Source organism: Simochromis diagramma, unplaced genomic scaffold (genome assembly GCF_900408965.1).
Source record: "Simochromis diagramma unplaced genomic scaffold, fSimDia1.1 OVJJ01000361.1, whole genome shotgun sequence".
Taxonomy (NCBI): domain Eukaryota; kingdom Metazoa; phylum Chordata; class Actinopteri; order Cichliformes; family Cichlidae; genus Simochromis; species Simochromis diagramma.
This window is the reverse complement of record NW_024386860.1, coordinates 14,730,356-14,752,676: the sequence shown is the minus strand read 5'-3', so window position 1 is coordinate 14,752,676 and position 22,321 is coordinate 14,730,356. Positions and strand designations below refer to the sequence as shown.

Sequence of the window (22,321 nt, the reverse complement as noted above, 5' to 3'; positions counted from 1 at the left end):
TGAAGGCTTTTCTCCTCAGAGGTCAAAATATCCAGCAACACGCGCTTTATATAGAACGGTTTTATTGCTCGAAAAATATGTTTCAGCTCGTAACCTTCACAAAAATATTACAGAAAACTATTTAAAAGGTAGAAAACTATAAGAAACCCGCCCCCTTTTTAAAATTTTATTGGTATACAGAATTTTTTTTTTTAACTGTAATGACAGACATAACTGTTTGAAGATGTAGAGACAGATTTGGTTACATCTCAATCCTCATGCTCAAATTAGAAACAATAACCATGTGACTAGAAAGGATTAGCATTTCATCTGAGTTGGTGTTTTTTTTCCTTTTGTGCCTCCTCATCTCCTCCGTCCTCCTGCCCTGACCTGGAAATCTATCTCAGTCTCAGTGAGAAGACTGAGGAGACAGGGGGGCTTGTCGGAGGAGCTATAACCAGGTGTTTTTTTTCTTTTGTTGCTGTGCTTTCACCTGTGACGCATGAAACAGAAGTGCCACAAAACTGAAATGTGCAAATCACGTCAAAGGGGGGGGGGGGAGTTCCTCGTTTATTTAAGATGTTGAGCGATGTGATCAAACTTTCTAACCTTCAGTTCTTTGTGTAAATGTAATAAATAGTAGCACTAAATTTAAGTTTTCGTGACATTGCTATGCTGGTGTGGCTGCTGACATTGTAAATTACAGCAGAAGCACAAAAGGCAGCCGAAGCAGCCGGCTCACACATTACATTTACTCGCCGTTGCTTTAAAATGCAAAGCGAGAAATGGAGGACGTACAAATAGGTATACTCGAAATATTACACTTTTATTTATGGTGCAATAAATAAGCACAGCTTGTGCCCTGCAGTGTGTGAGCTGTTGATTTCCCCCCCTATTGTTTTCTACCCAGCACCTTCGCTTTGTTGTTGTGGTTTTGTCTGCATTTTTCTAGTTTCTGTAGTAGAAAAAAATACCTCTTCAGACTTTTATTTAGTTCTTGCACCTTGGAAGTAAGTGAAGTTTTGCCAGAAACTATTTGTCTGTTGTCTTATACTTTGTTTTGATGACTCCTTTTGTAGACAAATGGTTACTGCTGCTTATGTTAAATACCCACTTCTATTTACTTCCAGCAAAAGCGCTTCTAGTGCAGCAGGAAAGGACCCACCACTGGTGAGGCCGGGATACCCAATCTTGGCTTTTAAAGCAACACTCTGCAGAAGTGTTTATGAGCTGTATACACCCTAAAGCTGTGTTCTCAGACTGCTCGCAAGGCTATTAGGCGGCCCACGTGTTTAGAATTTATCAGTTTATTTCCATACTGCAAAAATTAGATCACATATTTGGGACAAAGTTTTGTTTCCTAACATAGCAAAATGTGTACGAGACTGGATTTATTGCTGATTAATAATGTAACCATTAACACCAACACACCTAAATGTTAATAAAGGTTGACCTCTATTAAGAGACATGGGCAACTTTTCCCTTTTATGGATAGTTTATTGTGACAAGTGTGTCACAACAGCAAAGCTCCTAGTTTATGGGTATTTAAGCCCAAGTGATAAAATACTTTAAACATGCAGAGTGGTGTATAAGTTATAAAGGAGAGGGAAGGGAAAGCAAGCTACTCAACTTCAAAATACCCAGTGTGTCTTTTCTGTGCTCTATAAGAACAACTTTGGCACTGGACCTAATTTAAATCAAATTTAAACAAAGTGATTTTAAATTAACCGGTACTGTACACATACAGTAAGAATAAACAAAATTCTCCCTCAGTTTTTGATTGCTGCTAAGCTCTACGACTTCTGCAGATATTTCATTTTAAAAGCCATCCAAGAGAGGAAATGGCAGACCGTGCCCTTTCAACAGCTGGGAAACATTTATGAGAACATCTGTCCAAAAAGTACTAAAGTTCATTGACAGTCACAGTGAACAAAAAAGGGCAAAATGCATCAGGCTATAAATACTTAATCAGTGTTTTATGATATAAATAAAAGTGTCAGCGTGATAGGGCATGGCTCTATTGTTACAAGGAAACCTTTAAAAGCTGAGCTCTACATTAGCAGCAACAATCATCAACCATTTATTAAAATGATCAAATCAACAGGAAAATATACTAAATATACATTCACTGGCCACTTTGTTAGGTACACGTGTTCAGCTGCTCATTAACACAAATGTTTAATCTACTAGTCACATGGCAGAAGCTCAGTGCATTTGGGCTTGTAGATGTGGCTAAGACGACTTGCTGAAGTTAAAACTGAACATCAATTTGAAGTGACTTTGAATGTGGTATGGTGTATCTGAGAAACTGTTGATCTGCTGGGGTATTGCTGCACAACCACTGGAAAATGGTCTGAAAAGGTCAAGGTAGGTCAAGGTAACTTTATTTATACCCATAGGCAAGGTAAATTTGCTTTACAGAAAAAATGACAGCATTTGGCATCCCTTTAAAAACACACATAGCTAGTAAAGATATAAACCTCACTGTGGCACATATATAGTAATTTTAATATTTCGAATCAAAAACAGTTCTTATTTAATTCAGTGACAGCAACGGGGACAAAGCTATTTTTATAACGTTTTGTCCTGCATCTCGGAAATAGAAACCTCCGTCCTGAGGGAAGAAGCTGAAATTCACCCCTTAGAGGATGGGAACCATTTTTAAGGATTGATAAAGCCATCCTCTGTACCTGCTTAGAGTACAGGGAGGCTAAACAAGACTGTGGCTCACCTATCAGACGACTGGACCATCTCACTATCTGATTTAGAGAGTTTTTCTCTATGACAGAGGTCTGACCAAACCATGCCACCAAACAAAAGGATAAAATAGACTCAATAAAAAAAAGAAACTAACTAGCGAGCTTCAGTTCTCTGGGTGTGAATGGCTTGTTCACATCAGGGGTAAAGACCAGACTAAACACACAGAAGGGTAACAGTAACTCAAACACTTGTCAAAACCAAGATATGAAGAAGAACATCTCTGAACAAACAACACGCCGAAGCTTGAAGCAGGTCAGCTACAGCAGCAGAGAGTTGTTGTTAACCATGTCCATCTCTTTATGAAGGATTATGTGCAGTGTTACAAAGGGCACTGTACTCTGCAGCAACTGTGTGATGCTTGCTGAATATATGTCATAAAGAATTAAGGCAGCTCTAAAGGCAAAAAGGAGCAGAACCCAGGTCTCACAAGGTGTACCCAATGAAGTGGCCGGTAAGTGTATATTCCCAGTTCCTTCTTCAGCTAAAGGAAATAAAGCATTATAACTATGAAAAACCATTGTTTTGTCACTTTAATTAGGCAAACACCACAGAAAAATCAATTTTAATGACTATGCTATGGATTGTGACTTTAAAGCTGGGTGGGCTGTCTTTTTTTTTTTTTTTTTTTTTTTTTAAAGGTGGTTAAATCACACCCCGACTGCTGGACTCTGTGCACTAACCAGACAGGAATAAAACATTCAAGGTCCTATGGTAATTATACAAAACCTTGCATCTGTGTATAGTTTAACATTTCACAGGTTTTGCTTTGTATGGCCATATATCACATAAATCACAACAGATGTCCAGCACAGCATAAAGACTGTGCAGAGACCTAATCAGTCACCGAAATTAAACAAGTCATCCTGTGCGGGTCGACTGTGGGCTGACACTGCCAGATTTGTGGGGTTGTTACTCGCTGGGGCTACCCATGCTGAAAATGCATGTGCACATGGCACACTAACGAGCGTAGTGTGTAAGCATCCTCCAAAGCTTCAGAGCCTCTGTCTTATTTTTGGTACACTTGGTCTCGCTCTGCTTGATAACTATTATGTTAGGTATGGCTGTCGCAATATCACATTTTCATTGCATAATTATCATGGCCAAAAACATTTAACAATGACTATAAATACTGCTAAATCTTTGTCACAGTATCAGTCCCAATAAAGGCTTAACTCTCTTCCTATGCGGTGGTTACAACTTGCATATGAAGTGATAGTAAACACCAATACAACAGAGTGAACATACTTTAATTCACTATTACCAATAAAACCAGCATGGACAAATGCCACTGAATGATTGCACACCTAAGCACAAACTGCAGTGACTTAAACAGACCATCCACAAACTGAGTCAAAGCGCACATAGTAGTGCATTTTAACCAAAGACTGTATAGAAAAGATGGAACCACTGGTTTTTCTGCCCAAATGTTAACAATTTTGGCCTCTGCATTGTTGGTGTTTTGGAGTCAAAAGTAACCATATTTGGATGAGGTGATGTTTTAAGTTATCAGCTGACAAGGAAGCAAGCTTGGTGACCTGCATCCAAAAAAATGTGCGTGTGTATGACACAGAGACAGCAATGCCTGCTCATTAGCACTACGTAACAACCTTAAAAGTACTTTAATGTCACCCGCCAACTTTCCGTCTTTGACGGGATGTACACACAGAATTCATTTTATGTGTTGCACCGATCAACCACTGCTGCTTGTTTCTGTGTTTTGCCTATAAATCAAAGAGGTGACAGCCTAACTTTAACTTTTAGGAGGGAGAGTTATAAAAAGAATTCCCCTACATAGTTATAGGAAGGCTACAGAGGCCAAAAAACAATTCTTTTGCCAGGCTCTAAATATACTTTTATACACTGTAAAAGTGAACAGTTTTACAGTATTTACACTCCTGATGTAAATACTAGAAAGAAAGAGGACCCTTGTAAACAGGAAAGTGAGTCTAACTATGGCCGTCCTGGCATCAATCAATCTTTATTTATAAAACACTTTTCATACAGAAATGTAGCACAAAGTGCTTTACATGGTTAAAAGCAGGAGGGAGGCAAAGAAGCCCCCCAGCCAGGCTGAGAAGACCCACAGAGCCCCAGGAGCCACGGTCGATCACAGCCCCGGTGCAGAGAGCCCCCTCCGAGGAAACACTGGAGATATGACCCAATAAGGATATGTACAGGATAAAAAGATAAAATAAATAAGAACGGGATACAATATAAATATAAATAGAGTAAGAAGATAAATAACGAATAAGAATAAAATCAATAAATATTAGGTAAAACCTAAATTAATAATATAAATAGAATAACAGGATAGAATAAATAAGCATAAAATAAATAAATGTTAGGTAAAAGCTAAATTAAAAAGGTGGGTCTTGAGCCTGTTCTTAAAAACATGTACGTTCTCTGCGGCCCTGAGGTCCTCCGGCAGGCTGTTCCACAGACGAGGACCATACCACTGAAAAGCTGCCTCTCCGTGAGTATGTGTCCTGACTTTAGGAACAATCAAAAGGCCAGTGCCAGAGGACCTCAGGGTCCGCGAGGGTTCATATGGTAAAAGCAAATGTGAGAGATAAGAAGGCCCGAGACCATTAAGACATTTAAAAACCAACAAAAGAACTTTACAATCGATCCTGAAACACGCGGGGAGCCAATGCAGCGATTCTAAAACCGGTGTAATGTGGGCCCGCCCTCTGGTCTTCGTCAGCACACGGGCTGCAGAGTTTTGTAAAAGTTGTAAAAGTGAAATATTCTTTTTGGGGAGACCAGAGAGCAGGGCATTACAGTAATCAATGCGACTGGTAATAAAAGCATGCATCAACATCTCCGTGTTGGCCCGAGAGAGAATAGGGCGGACTCTGGCTATATTTTTTAGATGATAAAATCCAATTTTGGTTACATGTTTAATATGTGGGATAAAACCAAGCTCAGAGTCAAAAATAACACCCAGATTTTTCACTTGTAGCAAAGGACATAGTGAAAATGCCTGTAATTTAGACAAGAGTCTCTCTCTCTCTGAGCCTCAGGACCGATGATTAAAACTTCAGTCTTGTCCTGGTTAAGCTGTAAAAAGTTTTCTGCCATCCAAGATCTTATATCTAAAATACAGTTAAAAAGGGCATCCATTGGTCTGGTGTCATCAGGAGACACGGAGATGTACAGCTGCGTGTCATCAGCGTAACTGTGGAAGTTCACTCCATGCCTCCTGATGACACTGCCGAGAGCGAGCATATACAAATTAAAAAGTACAGGGCCTAAAACTGACCCTTGGGGCACACCACATGTCATTTTATGGATCTTAGAGGAGCATGTATCCATACTCACCATAAAAGTTCTGTCTGAGAGATAGGAAGTGAACCAGTTGTGTACAGCACCAGAGAGGCCCACCATGTGTTTCAGGCTGTTTAAAAGAATAGCGTGGTCTACTGTATCAAAGGCTGCGCTTAGATCCAGTAACACCAGGACTGAGAGCTTTTGGGAGTCCCAGTTACATCTATGATCATTTAGAACATTTAGGAGAGCAGTCTCTGTGCTGTGGTTCACCCTAAATCCAGACTGAAATATCTCCAGGATCTGTCTATCATTCAAAAAACCATTAATCTGAGTAAAAACAAGTTTTTCTAAAATTTTACTTAAAAATGGTAAGTTGGATACAGGTCTGTAGTTATTAAAATCATTACAATCCAAATTGCTCTTCTTCAGAAGGGGCCTCACCACCGCCGTTTTAAAGGCAGCAGGGAAGACACCCAACTGAAGAGAGCAATTCATCATGTATCATATCCATAAAGTGTTTTAAAAAGTGAAGAGGGGATTGGATCTAAAAGACATGTGGTGGGTCTCACTGTGGAGAAAACTTTCTTAAGGTTCTCAGCATTAACCAGGACAAAGCTGGCTGCTGAGTGTCCAGTGTCTCCTCAGGTACAATTGAGCCCTCAGATGTGTTTAAAATCATATCGCGAGAAGATAAAATATCAGATGTGATGGCGCTGACTTTTCCCCTGAAGTGGTCTGCAAACTGCTCACAGAGTGAGTCTGTGGGGGTTCTTTGGGAGCTGTTAAAATCAGGGTTAAATAAATGATCTATGGTGGAAAAGAGGACCTTGGGATTATTTTTGTTATTACTGATTATTTTGGCGAAGTATGAATTTCTTGAATTCCTTAATGTATTATTGTACATTTTAAGTTGCTCGCAAAGTATTTGATGGTTGATTGCATTTTTATTTTTCCTCCATCTCCTTTCTGCTGCCCTGCAATTTCTTTTGAGTTTTTTGACTCCTTTGTTTCTCCAGGGTGATGTATGTTTTACGTTAATCTTTTTAGTGGTGAATTGAGCAACGGAGTCAAGGCTTTTCTTCAGTTGGCTGTTAAAATGATTAAAAATAAAATCACAGGGTGCAGGTAAAATCACAGGGGGGCATTCGTCTAAAACCTTGGTAAAATTTGCAGCCACTTCAGAGGTTAGATAGCGAAAGTGGTAAAATGGTCAAATAAAATTTGTTTGGTGGTGAGTGTGTTGTTGGTTAAAGATGCAGTCCCACCACCTCTCTTACCACTTCTAATAGAAAAAGAGAAATTAAAATTTGGTGGGGAGGCCTTAGTGAGAACAACTTGTGCATCTGAACCCAGCCATGTTTCAGTTAAAAATAAACAATCAAGTTTATTATCTAAAATTAAATCATTAATAATAAAAGACTTGTTCAACAGAGAGCGGACATTTAAAAGTGCCATACTGATCGAGACTGGTGGATTTTTGACAGTAGAGTTCAATGGATGTTGACATTTTTGAAGGGGCCGGAGGTTATTAATGTTTTTAGAGTTACTGGATTTATGATAATTCTGTTGCTCTCTGTTTGTGATTATGACGGGTATTGTGTTGACTGTGGGAGAGAGAGGTCCGAGTCCAGAGTTTTGTGTATTACTGTTAAAAGTGGAACAAATATAGAAGCTGGGACCAGAGGGACATCAGTCAGTAGCGGACAGATCAGCAGGTAATGTCGGTTTGGGGTAATGACAGGGCCGTGTGCGGGAGTGCTGTACGCCAAATGCCAAATTGGCGGACAGCAAACGGCGTCCCCAGGCGTTGAGGTGGAGCCCGTCTGCCCCAAAAAGATGCCTCCTCTCCCAGAAGGCATCAAAATTGTTAATAAACACTGTGGGAGACACAGGTGGAGGAAAGCCAGGTGTTAAGGCTGAGCAGCCGGCTGAAACGGCCTATCCCTCTGCCGCAGGTGGGGGTGGGCCCGGAGATAAAAGCACTCACCTGCAACTGACCAAGGAGGCTGAAGAGTTGGAGGAAGTCCAGCTTCAGCAGCTCAGATTGCTGTTTGGGGATGTCATTGGTGCCGATGTGGATGATGCGCCGGTTGGCCTGTGGGTGGGACGCCAGGATGTTGGTAATTCTGTCCACTATGTCAACAATGGTGGCTCCCGGGAACGACAGCGTGAGCGCCCCCCTCATCCGCACGTTCCTGACGATGGAATCGTCACCACAGCGTCGGGCTGCCCGCCGTGGCTCCGGGGGCGTAGTGGTGGAGATGGCGCAGACCTCAGCGACACAGCGGGATGGCGAGGGCTAGTGGCCAGAGGAGGAAAGTCCACAGGATCCAGGACATTGAATTTATTCTCCAGCACTACCGCACTGGAGGGGTGAGTGTGCGAGAGACGGATCCTCCTGGCCCCTCTGCAGCCACCGCGCGTCTCAACCACCGTCCATGGGGCTGGTTGGAGTGGAGTGGAGCTGACCAGAGCCTTGGGTCTGGCCCCTAGTTGAAACCAGCAGTTCTCGTCTGTGGCAGAAACACCAGCGACGCAAGTTGAGAGCCTGGGTTGACTGTTGGCGGGATCTTGGGACACAACAGCTGGGTGGTGCACTGTGTCGGCTAGCTCAGCGCTAGTAGCGGTGATTTGAGCTTTTCCAAGGAGGATCGTGTCAAGTTCGCCTTCAGCCCCCTGGATTTGGTATAGCGCGGATATCCTTTGTTCCAGCTCGATCACTGTTTGGCTCAGGTTGATGCAGCTTTCACAACTGGATGTTGAGGTCTGCCAAAAACTGATTGCTCGTATTTAAACTGCTATAAGTAACTTGTTGGGCTATAATATGTGAAACATATGTCAAATGCATCCCTCATGGATGACATAAAGTCATCTTGAGCTACAAACAACATTCGTGTAACAAGGTAGAAGCCGCAATCAGTTTGTGGCAGTGACTTTTATATAACCTTTATTTATGCAGTTAAAAAAAAATCTCATTAACATTAAAAATGTCTTTTGTAAGAGTAAGTTGGCCAAGACAACAGCAGAAATGGCAGCAAATATTACAATAGTTCAGTAAAAATATTTTAAGTGGTGATAAAGGACCGGATTGGTTATAACACAGTTATAAAGATACTTGAAAAACAGATAATTTTTTAATTCTATATATAACCCCTTTGTAAACCCTGTTCACTGAAGTCTATTTACCAACATACGTAAAGATATTACACAGAAAAAATACACAGAAACATTGGAAATCAGTTTTTGGCACAACACCGGCGACAGCGTCAAAAACAAAAACAAGTTGCCACTAGTTGTGGCAGTTGCTAGCATGCGTGCACGCAGTCAGGACGCTTCGACACATCGGATTGTTTATGATATTATCACATGAGAGATACATTTTTCATGTTAAAATTAAGTGATTATGAATACAGGTATAATCACAAAAGCCAAATCTACAGTTTCTATGGTAAATATTACACAAGGCTTCAAAATCCTGAACAATACGCGCAAATAAGCACAAGACTAGGTCTAATGTTTATAAGCTAAACTGTAAGCCATCTTTGAAAACAGCTGTGATCAGCAAAGCTTTGGACTCTTTCACATGCTCGAGTACATTGGAAGGATTTAGTGGGGTTTGCCATTTTGAATTCTTTCCAGAACTAAAACCTTAACAGAATAAGGAGTAAGAATAAACAGTACCGCACTTCGAACTCTTTGCCGTGTACATCTAATTAGCTTACGGCCTTAAATAGGAGCCACTTGTCACTTCCAAATCATTATTCAGCTAAGTCCATTGTGAGATCAGAGGTTATATTAAAAAAAGGCCTGTTGGTCCTGGATGCAATCGAGGTCATGGTATGATTAGTTTCGCTCTCCTGCTCTTTATTGGATTTGGCTAAGTTTACAGCTCCAACCAACATAATCAGGGATAACAATACACTTGGCAAACTCATTTATTTATCATCCAGAGTGCTGCCTTCAAGTAATCAGGGTGTCTACAGGTATAAGCAAGCAATGTAAGACTTTTTAATACCACTTTAAATGAAATTTAAGACCAAAAGGGCAGTTCGATCGTTAAGCGTTTCCAGGCACCCGCTTTAACCACCAAGAGTAATTGCGGATTTCCAGCTATTTCCCGTTAAACTTGATCTTTCCATTTTTGTAGGCTAATGAACAGGCTGCCTAAGAAGGCATTCGTCTTTATCAAGAGGATGCTTTTTGCCTCAGATCTGTTCTCTCACAATGCCCCACCCTGTATCTAGTGTGTATTTAAGTGTGTACAAAGCCACTTTTGTCAGTTGGAGCAGTAGATTTGAGCCCACTAGTGAAGCTCGTGTTGCCCTTAATGCCTCAATAAAGGCCTTATTTGTTTCTCTCTTTTTACTCATGGGTTGAATTTTCCTGACCTTTTATTGTCTGGACTTATTTAACAATTTTAAACGGCGTACATAAATCAATTCGAGCAGCCTTTGTGTATGAGATGCATGTCTCTGCTACTGCACCACGTTTCACCCAAGCCTTTCTTACAATCAAAACACAAATACATCTTCAATCTATTCTCCTCTTAATCAGCATCTCCATTCATATGTGAGGTGAATAAATGAATAAAATCTACACGTCTCCGTACAGCAGATTGTGCAGTCGTATCTTGGCTTGCCATCTTGTCTTTTTATTTCAAGCCCTGAGGATTTTTTGTTATCTCGCCCACACAGATTATTGATTGCACCTTTTTTTTTTTTTTTTTTTTACTATTATTTTATCTCTCTCACTGTATGTGTGAGTGTGTTAAAATAATTTTTGCTTCTAGGTTTCTTTGCTGTACAAATGGAATCAATTGAATTGTAGGGGGTCACAGCTTTCATTTAGATTCTCCTCTCTGTCTATTTCACTGGAAGAGCAGGTGGTCCAAATATTTTGTGCGTTCCACATGAAACAGTTCCTGACGGCTGTGCCTCTGGCTTTGCCGGACACTTCAACATACTAGCAGGGCTTTGCTCTGGGGAGGACTGTGAGCGATCGCCCTTTGACTGTTGTTCTAACGATAACCTCAGCGTGTTTTATTCTTCTCGTGTGCTGCGAGAGGTGAAAAGAAGCAGCTGTGACTTACAGCTGGAGATAGACACCTTGTGAAATTGGAGAAAATGATAGAAACTATGAAGTGAATCGAAAACCCACACATATGCAGAGTACAGCTGTCATGATTTGAAAAAGCAGAGAAGACAAGAGTGCTCTCTAAGCTGATGCAGGCGATGAAGTAGAGAACCCAAAAGTAAATGAAACTCCCATAAAAAAGCACAGTTAGACAAAGCTTTGGTCATAATGTAGTACATTTATTCTGCCTTGAGCTATGCTGCTGCTTCTCATTTTAGAGGTCATGATAGATAGTGAGCTCTGTTAGAGTTTCGAGGTAATGCTGAGACCAAACCCACACGCAAAAGACCAACTTTCAGCACCTCAAATAACAACTGCCAAACCCATTTAGGCATTTCAATTCACTTGGCTTTTAAACGTTACAACAAAGCTTGTTTTAATGTGTATTTAAGTACTCATAATGGCTTCCCTGTAGTATACATCAGACTGCTGAGAAGTGTCGACTGTGCTGTGTATGGAGAGTGACTTGTTGAAGCTGAGAGCAGCGACACAAAACAGTTTCAGTGTCCACATGCGCCACTTTTAAACACTCTGTGCACCATCTTACAAACACAGCTCCTCTACCATTTTTTTATAAAATGCTGATGTCATAATTCCCACCCCTTCTTGACTCTGATTGGTTTGTGAGGAAGAAGTGACATTACATAAATTGTAAAAGTTGAACGCTGAGGGTGTTTTTACACTCGGAGCTATGAGCATTGATCACATTGAGCTTCATAGGATTTGCATAGAAAACTGCTCTGTGGATTAAAGCCTTAAATCACTGCTTTAATAGGCAGATAATGAAGACAGATAATTCGTAAACACTAGTCTCAAACACCTTCTACAGATATGATGATGTATGAGCATGTATTTACCTGAACGCTAGATTAACTGACACATCTGTATCAGCATCTTCAGCGCACGACAACCGATCCAAGTACTCAAGTGATGTTGATGTTAGCAACTACTGCTATTTCTAACTCTGTCTCCTGCTAGCAGCATCTGGGGGTTGAAGTGCTGAAAACTGCAGCTCTTCTGGTGGCCACTTGAGGCTGACGCGAAAAGTGTAGAATTTTGTAGAGTAGAGGCTCCTATGTCAAAATGCCCAATTTCACAGATATGAAATTAACATGTTCACAGCATAGCACACCCCTTCATATCAACTGTCCAGGTAAAGTTTGGCCTCTAACTGACAGATGTGTTATTGCTGTCTGCTCAGTCTCACAGCTAGACTAATTCCAGTCATTGAACTGGACCTCCTGTTTGCAGTGTTAGTGCTTTTGGGAGTTATTTTAATGAAACTATCTGAAAAATATTGCAGATTGCTGTGCGGTATAGCCCTTCCAAGAATTTGTGCTCCATTTCTGGTTAGTGAAATTGCTGTTTTATTACTCGGTTAGCACTAATTAGCACTGATAACCGTCTGGTTTAAAGTTGATTACTCCTGGATCCAAAAGGACAACCTAGCAACCATCTAAATGCTAATAAAAAAATAAACCCAAAAATCAAGGGGCTCTTTTACATAAAGTCTATAGACTCCTTGTGGGTACTTCATGCCTGATCAGTTTTACTGACAGAGACTGAGGTTAATAGTATCCAGCATATTGCTGCCATAGCTTACTATTACTTTGTGTGGCAAAAAGCTGATTTGGAGGAGCTATTTCATTCACAGAATATTAAAGAAAATTAAAGTAAAGTAAAGTAAGAGTAAAGTCATAATTGATTTAATTTTTTTCATTAGAGAACTTTTTTTTTTAATAACAGTGGACTGTGCATCTAATTGCTTCTATTCAGTGTTTGGACTTTCCAAGGTTGCTCATGCAGCCCAAACAACAAATAATTACCACTGAAACCTTGAAGTCAGCATTATTACCTGGACATGGGAGGACACAGCTCTCTTTCAGTCTGATCTGCTTGTCTCCATCGACAGCCACCTCCAGGCTGCTGCACAGCTCCTCGTCCACCAGGCTGCCCTCGCCATCGCTGGAGCCGTCCGACACGAAGCAGGACAGGTTCCTGAAGCGCATGCCGTGTCCACAAACCACATTCTGACAGGACATAAACACCACAGAAGAAGACAGAAGGTGATGAGTTAACACAGTGAGGGAAGGGGGTGTCACACAAACCTGCAGCAATCTGATGGCAGTTTAATAATCCTAGTAAATTCAACTTCTGCCATTTGAATTGATGGAAAGATCAACTAAAGTCAAACAAATACAAAAAGTGTTTATGCGTCTCAGACATTTTAAGCGAAGAGTAAAAAGCATCGCTGAGCTGAGCTGTAGGATGAAAAGCTGCAGGCATTAAGCTGCACACCTCCAGCTTCTCAGCAAGGCAGCATACCTGACCTGGAAACGTATTGTTGCTTAGAACAGAATATGTTCTATGTATTTGCAATATGTACAGCGGTTTGTATTTTTACAGAAACAAAAGAGCACAAATACAAACATGGATGAGTTAAACCTCTACTTTTTAAGCTGTCATTCGTCTGGAAATTGTGTGAACTGTAACAAATGATTAAAGGGGACCATTTTCCACACTCGGATAAAGGCAGAAAATTAAGGTCAGGGATAGCATCTCATGCAGGACTGCACATGTAGACCACTTGTTAAAGTGCCCTTGTGGATTTTATTATGTGGGTAAGACTGGTAGGGCGTTGAAAACACAAAAGCAGTATTGGAAATAACCTTCTATTGGCAGGCGGGCAGTACAGAGTGTCTGCTGTTCTTGTTTTGACGTTATTGGGACACTAAAGAGTGGAAGGGATGGAGAAAAAATCCTGGTGGATTAAATGAAGAATTGTTACTGTCCTGTTTTGTTTTATGAGTAGAGATCTATTAAAATGTATTTTAATAGATAAAAGTATAAGGAAGATAAGCTTCCCCATATATTTTCAGTCTCTTTCCCGTGTGGGAGTTAAATTGTCCTTTATATTTGTTCATGAAAGAACAAAATATCTCACAGGATCATTCTATCTGCTAATATTTGCATTTGCTTAGTTAGGTAATATCATTTGGGAGTCCTCCAGGCTGGGTCCTGATTGGAGTTTGATAAGAGGTTACCACCCACAGGATGGTTTGCCTTTTTCTGAAGTGAATGCAGAGTGCATTTAATAAAATGTCGACTGTCTCTGTCTCTCACTCTCACACAGCCGAGGAAGGCAGAGGTTATAAGCACTTCCTTTTTGATCAACTTAAGTGAGGGGCAGCAAAGGATGTTAGTAACGGATGACATTACCTGTCTCTGTGTGTCCCCATAAAACCACATTTACTCTTGAAAAGTTTTGCTTTATGTCATAAAGTATTGCACTGGATGCTTTTAATAATCTGACCCGGTGCCACACGATGCAAAATTGAGTGTACAGGCTGCCAAATTTCTTGGCAAAGGTATTGGTTTACAGTAATGCATCAGCATTAAAGATGCATTAGATTGATTTTTTTTTTACTGTCCATCTCTCAAAATAACCGTATGAGTGGGGAAATGATGAGCTTGTTCATCAATACTAAAGACTCCATTATTTTTTATCAGGTTCTTAGACTTCACCCTCCTGAAATCCACCTTCTGGCTCAAACTGTTTTAGAGTATTGATCTCAGCTGTGCCTGAGCCCCATTTCTTGTAGCTGACAGAGGTCGATACAATTATTAATGTTTAATGTACCTGGATTATGGTATAACTTTTATATGTATTGACATACCTCTACCCGACACTCAGACCAGGGGCTGTACTGCCAACGGTAGCAGGGTCGGACAGGACAGGGTTTCCACTGCTCCATCTGAGAAGGGCACGGTCGGCCGTCGCCCTGAGAAGCCTGAACCACCGACCGCTGTCGCCACATCTTACCTGGAGAGTAAAAAAAAAAAAGGTTAAATTTATCTCTGGTTTTCTGTGGATCTCTCATTAGACTTTTATATAAGCAGGATTTTGTTACTTGTTGATCTGGTGGAAATAGGTTAGTGTCGCAGAACTGTCTTTATTGAGTGAATGTCTGTCTTTTTGTCCCGTCATATTTTCCTAGAGCATCTCCACACCCATAAGCACGTTCAATTCTTTATTTTTTTAAGACTTTCTCCACTTCAAAATGTGTTCCCTACTGTGAAAGAAAACAAGATTATCATTGTTATCCTGAATGGAAAATGAAACCCCTACGGCATACAGCGCAGTTTTTCCTTCTAAAGATGCCCAAGTAATGAGCTTAAATCACCAGGAGTAACAATATTGTTCCAGCCATTTGGTGTTAATGTTGTGCGCTGACGTTATGCAGAGTTTTGCAGACCATCGTCTAAATGTTGCTGCTGTGTACTGTCACCAGGGGGCAGTCTCAAAATTATATGGAACCACCTTTAATGTGGGTTACTCTTGCTTGTGTTTGTGCTGTTGTTGTTCCTTTAGCACAGAAAACTATTCACTCTTGATTTTTGGAAGACTTGACAAAGTCAGTGCAGTAGCATAATCTTCTCAGTTTTACAACTGTCATGAACCAACGTCTGTGTTCTGGTTTGGATCACTGAAAGCAGGTATGTTTGACTGTGCGTCCACTTATGGTGCACACTGCAAACACTGCTGTCACATTCTCCTATTTCTCTGAGCAGCCCAGGGCCTACTACACATGCTGCAGCGGTGGGCTAACTGGGGTTGGTGTGGCGGTCAGCCTGATTGGGGCAGGACATCCACTGGACCCTTACCTTCTGGGAAAAACAAAGTTCCTGTCCCTTTACTGTTTTGCTTGACATTGTTTCCCCCTTGAAATGTTTTCAGCAGCAGACAGTATAGGGAAAGTGAGGCTTATAGGGAACCAATCCAAAGTTTAACAATGTCAATAGTATAAAGACGCTACATTGTGAAGTAAAGATTTACTTCATATGAGAAGTTGAAGCAAAGAAAGTCACTTTTACTTGTTTAAGTAGAACTGAAGTTAGCTAACAACAGGTTCCTGTGTTGAAAACTCTCCACCCCAGCACTGAAATCTGAGCATTTTGTTTTACCAGCATGAGAGAAAATTAATATCAGGAGGTTTTTTTTTCTTTCTTCAAAACCTCTGGAGCTCTTGGTTTCTTGATAAAATAATACAATTAATGCAAAGTTCAAAGAGACTTTTTCCCCCCTGAACAATAAGCTAAACACAGAAACACATGCAGTGACCATTGTGGTGTACCACACAGCAGTCATCCATTCCTTCAATAAACAGCTCATTTAAATTCATGTGTATGCGTTTGTTTTGAATGTATTAAATTAATCCTACTGCGCACAATAGCACTTCACTTAACAGAGCAGGAGTTTCTAAATGGCATGAAATACTGCACCTTTTTTCCCTTTACCATCTTGATTGGTTCTTGGTCAACTTGAGTAAAAAGGCTTTTATTCCACATCAATCAGAAAAACCTCTTTAAATAAATCCAATTCATCGCAGAACCCCGGAGACCATTTGATTTAAGTGCAGAATTGATGCTATGAATTAACTGAAAGACTCGACATAGAAGCCCTTCACACACGTTTCTAAAAGCAACCTTCCTGTCTACCTGCTTTAAACTGCCCACTCTCAACTCTCACAGCCCTCCATTTGTTGCATATTCCACTTACATTTTCACACTGACAATCCAGCAAAGTGCTCACCTCAAAATCCACCTTTACCAACCTACATTGGCTTTCAACACATAAAACAACCAGCTTTCCCACACATTGACACGCAAGCTGTACAATTTCATATCCCACTCCAATAAAAAAAAAACTTCCCCCACACATACACAGAAAAAACGCACATCAAATAAGGTCCCCGCCTTTGCCCTTTTTTATTTTTTGTAAAAAAAACTTTTTATCTTATTCCTTTTGATTTACCAACTATTGCTGTAGCGCCCTTTCTTCAAAGGGCTCCCTCGGCCCTGAGGAGCAGGAACATATAATGGGACAGAATCAATTGTGTGAACTGCTGGAACAACAACCAGGCAACAGGACGACAAATTTTCTATGGTCATTTGGAAAGACTATAACACAGTAACTTTGACTTAAATAAAGACTCCCTCTGCTTTGTTTGTGGGAGTTTTTCTAGCTAGCTACATTTGGAAATGTCTGAGATGCGTGTCTCCCAAATACACGCTTTGGTACCATGTGTACATAACATGTATGTAGCCCACAGTAACAAACAGAAGAAGAAACCTTTTGTTGGAATTAGTACTAATGTGGTTTTTGTTATTTATTTATCATTAGTTTCTGACCTGGATGGATAATTTCATTTTTAATCAATAGGGTTTTTTGTCCCGCCTTTAACTGTTCCCATTTTGGTTACACTGGTAAGGCTGCTTAGTCCCACATCAGCATGCATGTGAAATAACTCTGATCTTGCTCCTAGGTCAGGTTTGTTTTTTAGTTGGAGATAAAAAACAACAACAAAATAAACAAACTGAGAGTGCACAGACTTTCTGGAAATCCATAGAAGTACGCTGATCTTTTATTACAATGGGTGTCGAGCCACAGCTTATATGGAGCTCAATCTAATTCCCTAAATTGTGGTAGGACAGACTGTGCAAAACATCCATCCTTTGTTTGGCTAATTTCACACTAATAAACTGCCCAGATAAGCCAGCAGGCCTGAACTGGATAGCACTGACATTTAAAAGACCCTGGTCTGACTTTATTTTACTTTCTTGGTCTCTGTGCATGCACGCCATTTTGATTATTGTTGTTGGTTGTAATACAAAGCACAACATTTTAATACAACCAGAACATTGTTCCATCATTTCTGCAGATGTGTCTTCATTGTGGTTACCCATCCTCCTTTTGCAGTTTGGCATCCTCTAGTATTTTTGTTACACACTGGTTACATATAGTTACACTTGGGGACATTAAACATGGCCAGTTTCAAAGGTCAGTGTTTCTACAAATAATTCCCTGTTTCAGACAGTTTATTCCTCCTGACTCTGTACATCAGTGAGCATACATTTCCTTCACATGGTCATCTCATAAACACTTCTTCTCTTCTGTTTGTGGGAGCCAGTAAACCATAAGAAAGCCCTACAGGGAGGAGGAGAAGCTTAAATGGCTTGTTTCAGATGACGTGTGAGGGCCTAGTATCAGATAAATAAGGAATATCTCAAACTCTGCAAGAAAAAAAAAATCCTCTCCTACAGTTAAATTTGTTTTAAATGCACCACACACATGCACACAATTGACCACACTCCAATATGTGGTCACACCAGCTGTGGGAACAATGAGTTTTTAGACTACACCTACCAATAAACTTGGCCCACGTTTTGATTTCAAATGCACACCTGTAAAGTTTGGTAAAGCTGCCAAGAGTTTACATAAAACTGCATCCTGCACAGACAGACACACAGATGGATGGGTAGACATAGTACAGTCAACCTACCAAAGTACTAAAAACTGCTTGTTTGGCAGTTCTTGCTACAGTAAAGACGGACTAAGGAGGTAAAAACAATAATAGCTCCGTTATCACAGTTGGATCTTGTTTTTTCAACAGATAAATGGTAAATATAGATAAAGCAACAGGAATGTGAGGTGGTTGGAAATGGTCATTATTTTTTATTTGATAGGACAGTGTAGCACAGACAGAAGCATGAGGGGAGAGAGCATGAGTGACAGACAGAAAATGGGATACATGGTACCTGGGCCGCCTGCTCTACCAGGTGAATTACAAGTGTGCGTCAGGAGCCTGTGTTTCACCTGTTTTAGCTTTAGTCGTCTGTTGCAAATTCAAGAATCTATGTTTGGCCATTTGCCATTAAGACTGAAGTGCAACTTTACAATCTGGCATCCTCTTTTATAACACGTCTTAAAACATTTATAGACCATCTTAAACGTATATGTGCTTCATTATTTTGCCTGAACTTATTTATCTCGTTTACTTGTTTATGTTGGCATTTGCCTTTACTCCAGTGTAATCTCATTATTGCACTTGAAAAGAGCAATGGAAGTAAATCAGTAAGATTAATGTGCAATTAATGATGAAAAGGAGGCGCAGTGTTTAGAAAAGTTGTCTTGTTCGTGAAAGGTTACCGATTTCATACTCCTGGATTTTGATGGCACTGGAAGCTGCTCGGGACAAAAACGTGTGTCTGAAATTCTCACCCTCTAGACCGCAGGTCTGTGAACACTCTGACCAGGCCGACCACTCCGACAGCTGACAGTTGACAGGACACTCGACCACACAGGAGATGTTCATCTGCCACTTCTTCTCCAAATTCATCTGCAGCACATGTTTCAAACAACACATCATCAAATCATTCACATAACAGACAACCAATCATTACGCTGCAAACTCAATCTGCTATGGTCAGACACTGACTTGACCTCTCAGTACTGCAACTCCCAGAAGTCTCTGTTTTGGCAAAGGGCAGGTTTCCGGCCAGCTGAATTGGATTATAAAGGCTGCTGTGAAAACCATCCCGACACAGTGTGTTTTTGTGAATGAGCCAGATGATGAAGTGGGCCAAGGGTTAAATAGCTGTGGGGAAGGCTCTGCCACAGCCCGCCGGCTACAATTACATGGAGTTGACACATTATGAATGAATAAAACGCCCAGCCAGAAGCAACGACAACAATCTCTGCATGGGAATATTCTTGAATATTTCATGTTGCTTCGGGCTGAATAGTACTGGAACGGTGCGATAATATATTTTAATGAGTTATGTGATCACGTCATTAAGAAAAGAAATTAGAGTGTCAAACAAAGAAAGTAAAATTGGATTCTTCCAAGAAACAAAAAGGGAAGGTCCAAAAGCAAACACCTGAAGGATTTTCCAGTCTCACCTCTTCACAGAATTTTATATCCACCGATTTGCCATCGCTGCGAACGCAGTCAAGCATCCGGGTTTTGATGCCGCTGCCACAGACAGCGTTTGGACTCAGCTGACACGTACTCCAGTCTGAAGAGAAACAAAACATATTCACAATTTTACTAGTTTTAACATTAAAATTACTAACACAAATATTGAGAATCACCGCTGAAGACGGCACTGCTGTTTGTGCCTACGAACAGCAATTTGCCATGACCCCCTTTGAAGAAGTCACCTTATACCCAGTGGCATACCTCTTCCTAGTGTTTGGAATGCCCATTGGCAGTCCTGTTATATAAATACCACCTGCAACGTAAGCTGGATTTTCTTGCATTGTCAAAAGGAGGATCTTCAACTTGAAATTCAGAAGTTAAATCTGCCAAGAAAGGCAGGCGAGAAGAAGCCAAAAGCCAAAAAACTTGCTTGTAAAGACAAGCTGTGAGCTGCCATGTTGGTTCATGTCAAGAAGTTGGCTCCAAAGGGTCCTCTTTAGACAGTTCAGGGTGTTAGGAGTGAAGCTCGAAAATGACAGTCTAGTCCTGGAAGAGAAATTTGTATGTGCAACAGTGAGAATGCAGAAGTGCTACAGGATACTCCTGATCTGATGGCTGTTGATGGTTTGTTCATGGTGAACGGTTACTTTTGGACCTGCTGAATAGCATGCTTGGAGTATTCGACACAATGCAGATTCTAAGGATGGTAGTGATTCTAACACAGGTCCTGATGTTTGTTTGTACAACTTCATTTTCAATGCTGACTCCAGGCACATTTTTTCTGTGCTGCAGCAACAGCCTGGGAACTTTTTGTACTTTGTAGTGATGCCCAGCACGATGTTTTTTTTAATACTACCAGGATTTATTTTTACACAGTACATGTAGCCTGGGACATAATCGCAAAAGTCGTATAGAGAAACAATCTCGCTTTGTTCCTTTTTCTTTATCACACTCACAAAATGGAAAATGTCAAGCTTTCGGAGCAACAATGGCTCTCTCACAGAAAATATAAATAACACCAGATAATAAGTTGAATAAATATGCAAAGACTTGGCATCTGCTGTGGTTTAAATAACTAATTCCAGTTTGTTTTCTGCAAATAACTGAAAATAAACACTGTTGAATAATCCAGCACAAAGACAGCACTGCAACTTTGCCCTGAACTTTATGAGTGCAACTCTACAAAAGGCTTACCAACAGCACTGGCAGTAAAACAAAGAGCTGTTCTAAAGCTTCAACAAACAAATCAAGCATGGCATCCAGATCTTTAAGGAAACTGTAAATAAGTTCTGAAATATGATCTGAATAGATATGATTTGCACTGAAAGCATTAAACGTGCTATTTAATTGAACTGAGACTGTGTTCTCCCAAATGTGTCAAAGTTGGATTATTCCATTATGCAAATTCTTTCTAAAGTTGATTACTTTTATTATAGCGTACCACATCAACTTGAATAATTCTTCTTTGATTCTCAAATGAATTCTTGAGAAAGTCTTCATTTAAGACAAGTCCTCAATTTGTAATTTTCGCCACTTGGAGGCAGCAGGAAACGATCACAGATGCTGCGAATCAACAGTAGCATTTATTTGGAGTTATATTTGTTGACAAAACCATAATTTTTACAAATCATTTCAGCACAGTTTCATTTTACAAATGACTTAAAGAATATTCTGGCTGTTTAGTTACTATACGGCTTTGGTACATTTGCCTGCTAGGTGCTAGCTCTGTGGTTCTGCAGCTTTTCAAAGGCTTTTTTGGCACCAAAAACAGCTGCTCAGTCTGCAAATAAAACCTTGATGTGAGTTCTCTGAGTGCACAAACACAGTTGGATGCTGGATACCAAAATAATGAGGTGAAAGATGCTAAATGCTCCGAATAACTGAGAGGAACTGCTAAGCTGGGTGATAAGGATCTGCGGGTTTGTGACAGGAAACAGCACTTACTTGATTAATGATTATTTAATATAGTTAATTCTAGCTGTTCTAGATGAATACAGCATTCTGGATAAATTCCAGTCTGGTTTTCGTAGAGCACACTCTACTGAAACGGCACTTATTAGAGTCTCCAGTGACATCCTGATGAATTATGCAGGAGAATGCTCTGCCTTGCTGATGTTGGACCCGACGCCTGCCTTTGATACTGTTGACCATCACATTTTGCTAGATAGGCTGAGACATTGGGTGGGTATATCAGGGTCTGCTTTGGACTGGTTGACATTTGCCAAACCTTCTATCAGGAACCTTGGTGTAACTTTTGACTCAGCTCTGACTTTGGACACTCATGCTAATTTATTGGTTCGCTCCTGTTTTTATCATTTAAAAAATATTGCTAAGCTGAGTCCCATTGTTTCACGCTCAGAACTAGAAATGGTCATCCATGCATTTGTCTCATCTCGTTTGGATTATTGCAATTCTTT

At 40.5% G+C, this 22,321-nt stretch overlaps 1 protein-coding gene across 1 annotated transcript in view; it reads right to left on the bottom strand.

Moving 5' to 3' along the window:
* The window catches only part of LOC120732854 (thrombospondin type-1 domain-containing protein 7A), a 204,628-nt gene that overhangs the window by 19,397 nt on the left and 162,910 nt on the right, over positions 1-22,321 (bottom strand). The window contains exons 21-24 of the mRNA XM_040030719.1: positions 19,886-20,001; positions 19,205-19,322; positions 14,820-14,965; positions 12,998-13,172 (exon numbers count right to left, since the gene is read on the bottom strand). Coding sequence (XP_039886653.1) covers positions 12,998-13,172; positions 14,820-14,965; positions 19,205-19,322; positions 19,886-20,001 — 555 coding nt within the window. The remainder of the gene's footprint in view (positions 1-12,997; positions 13,173-14,819; positions 14,966-19,204; positions 19,323-19,885; positions 20,002-22,321) is intronic.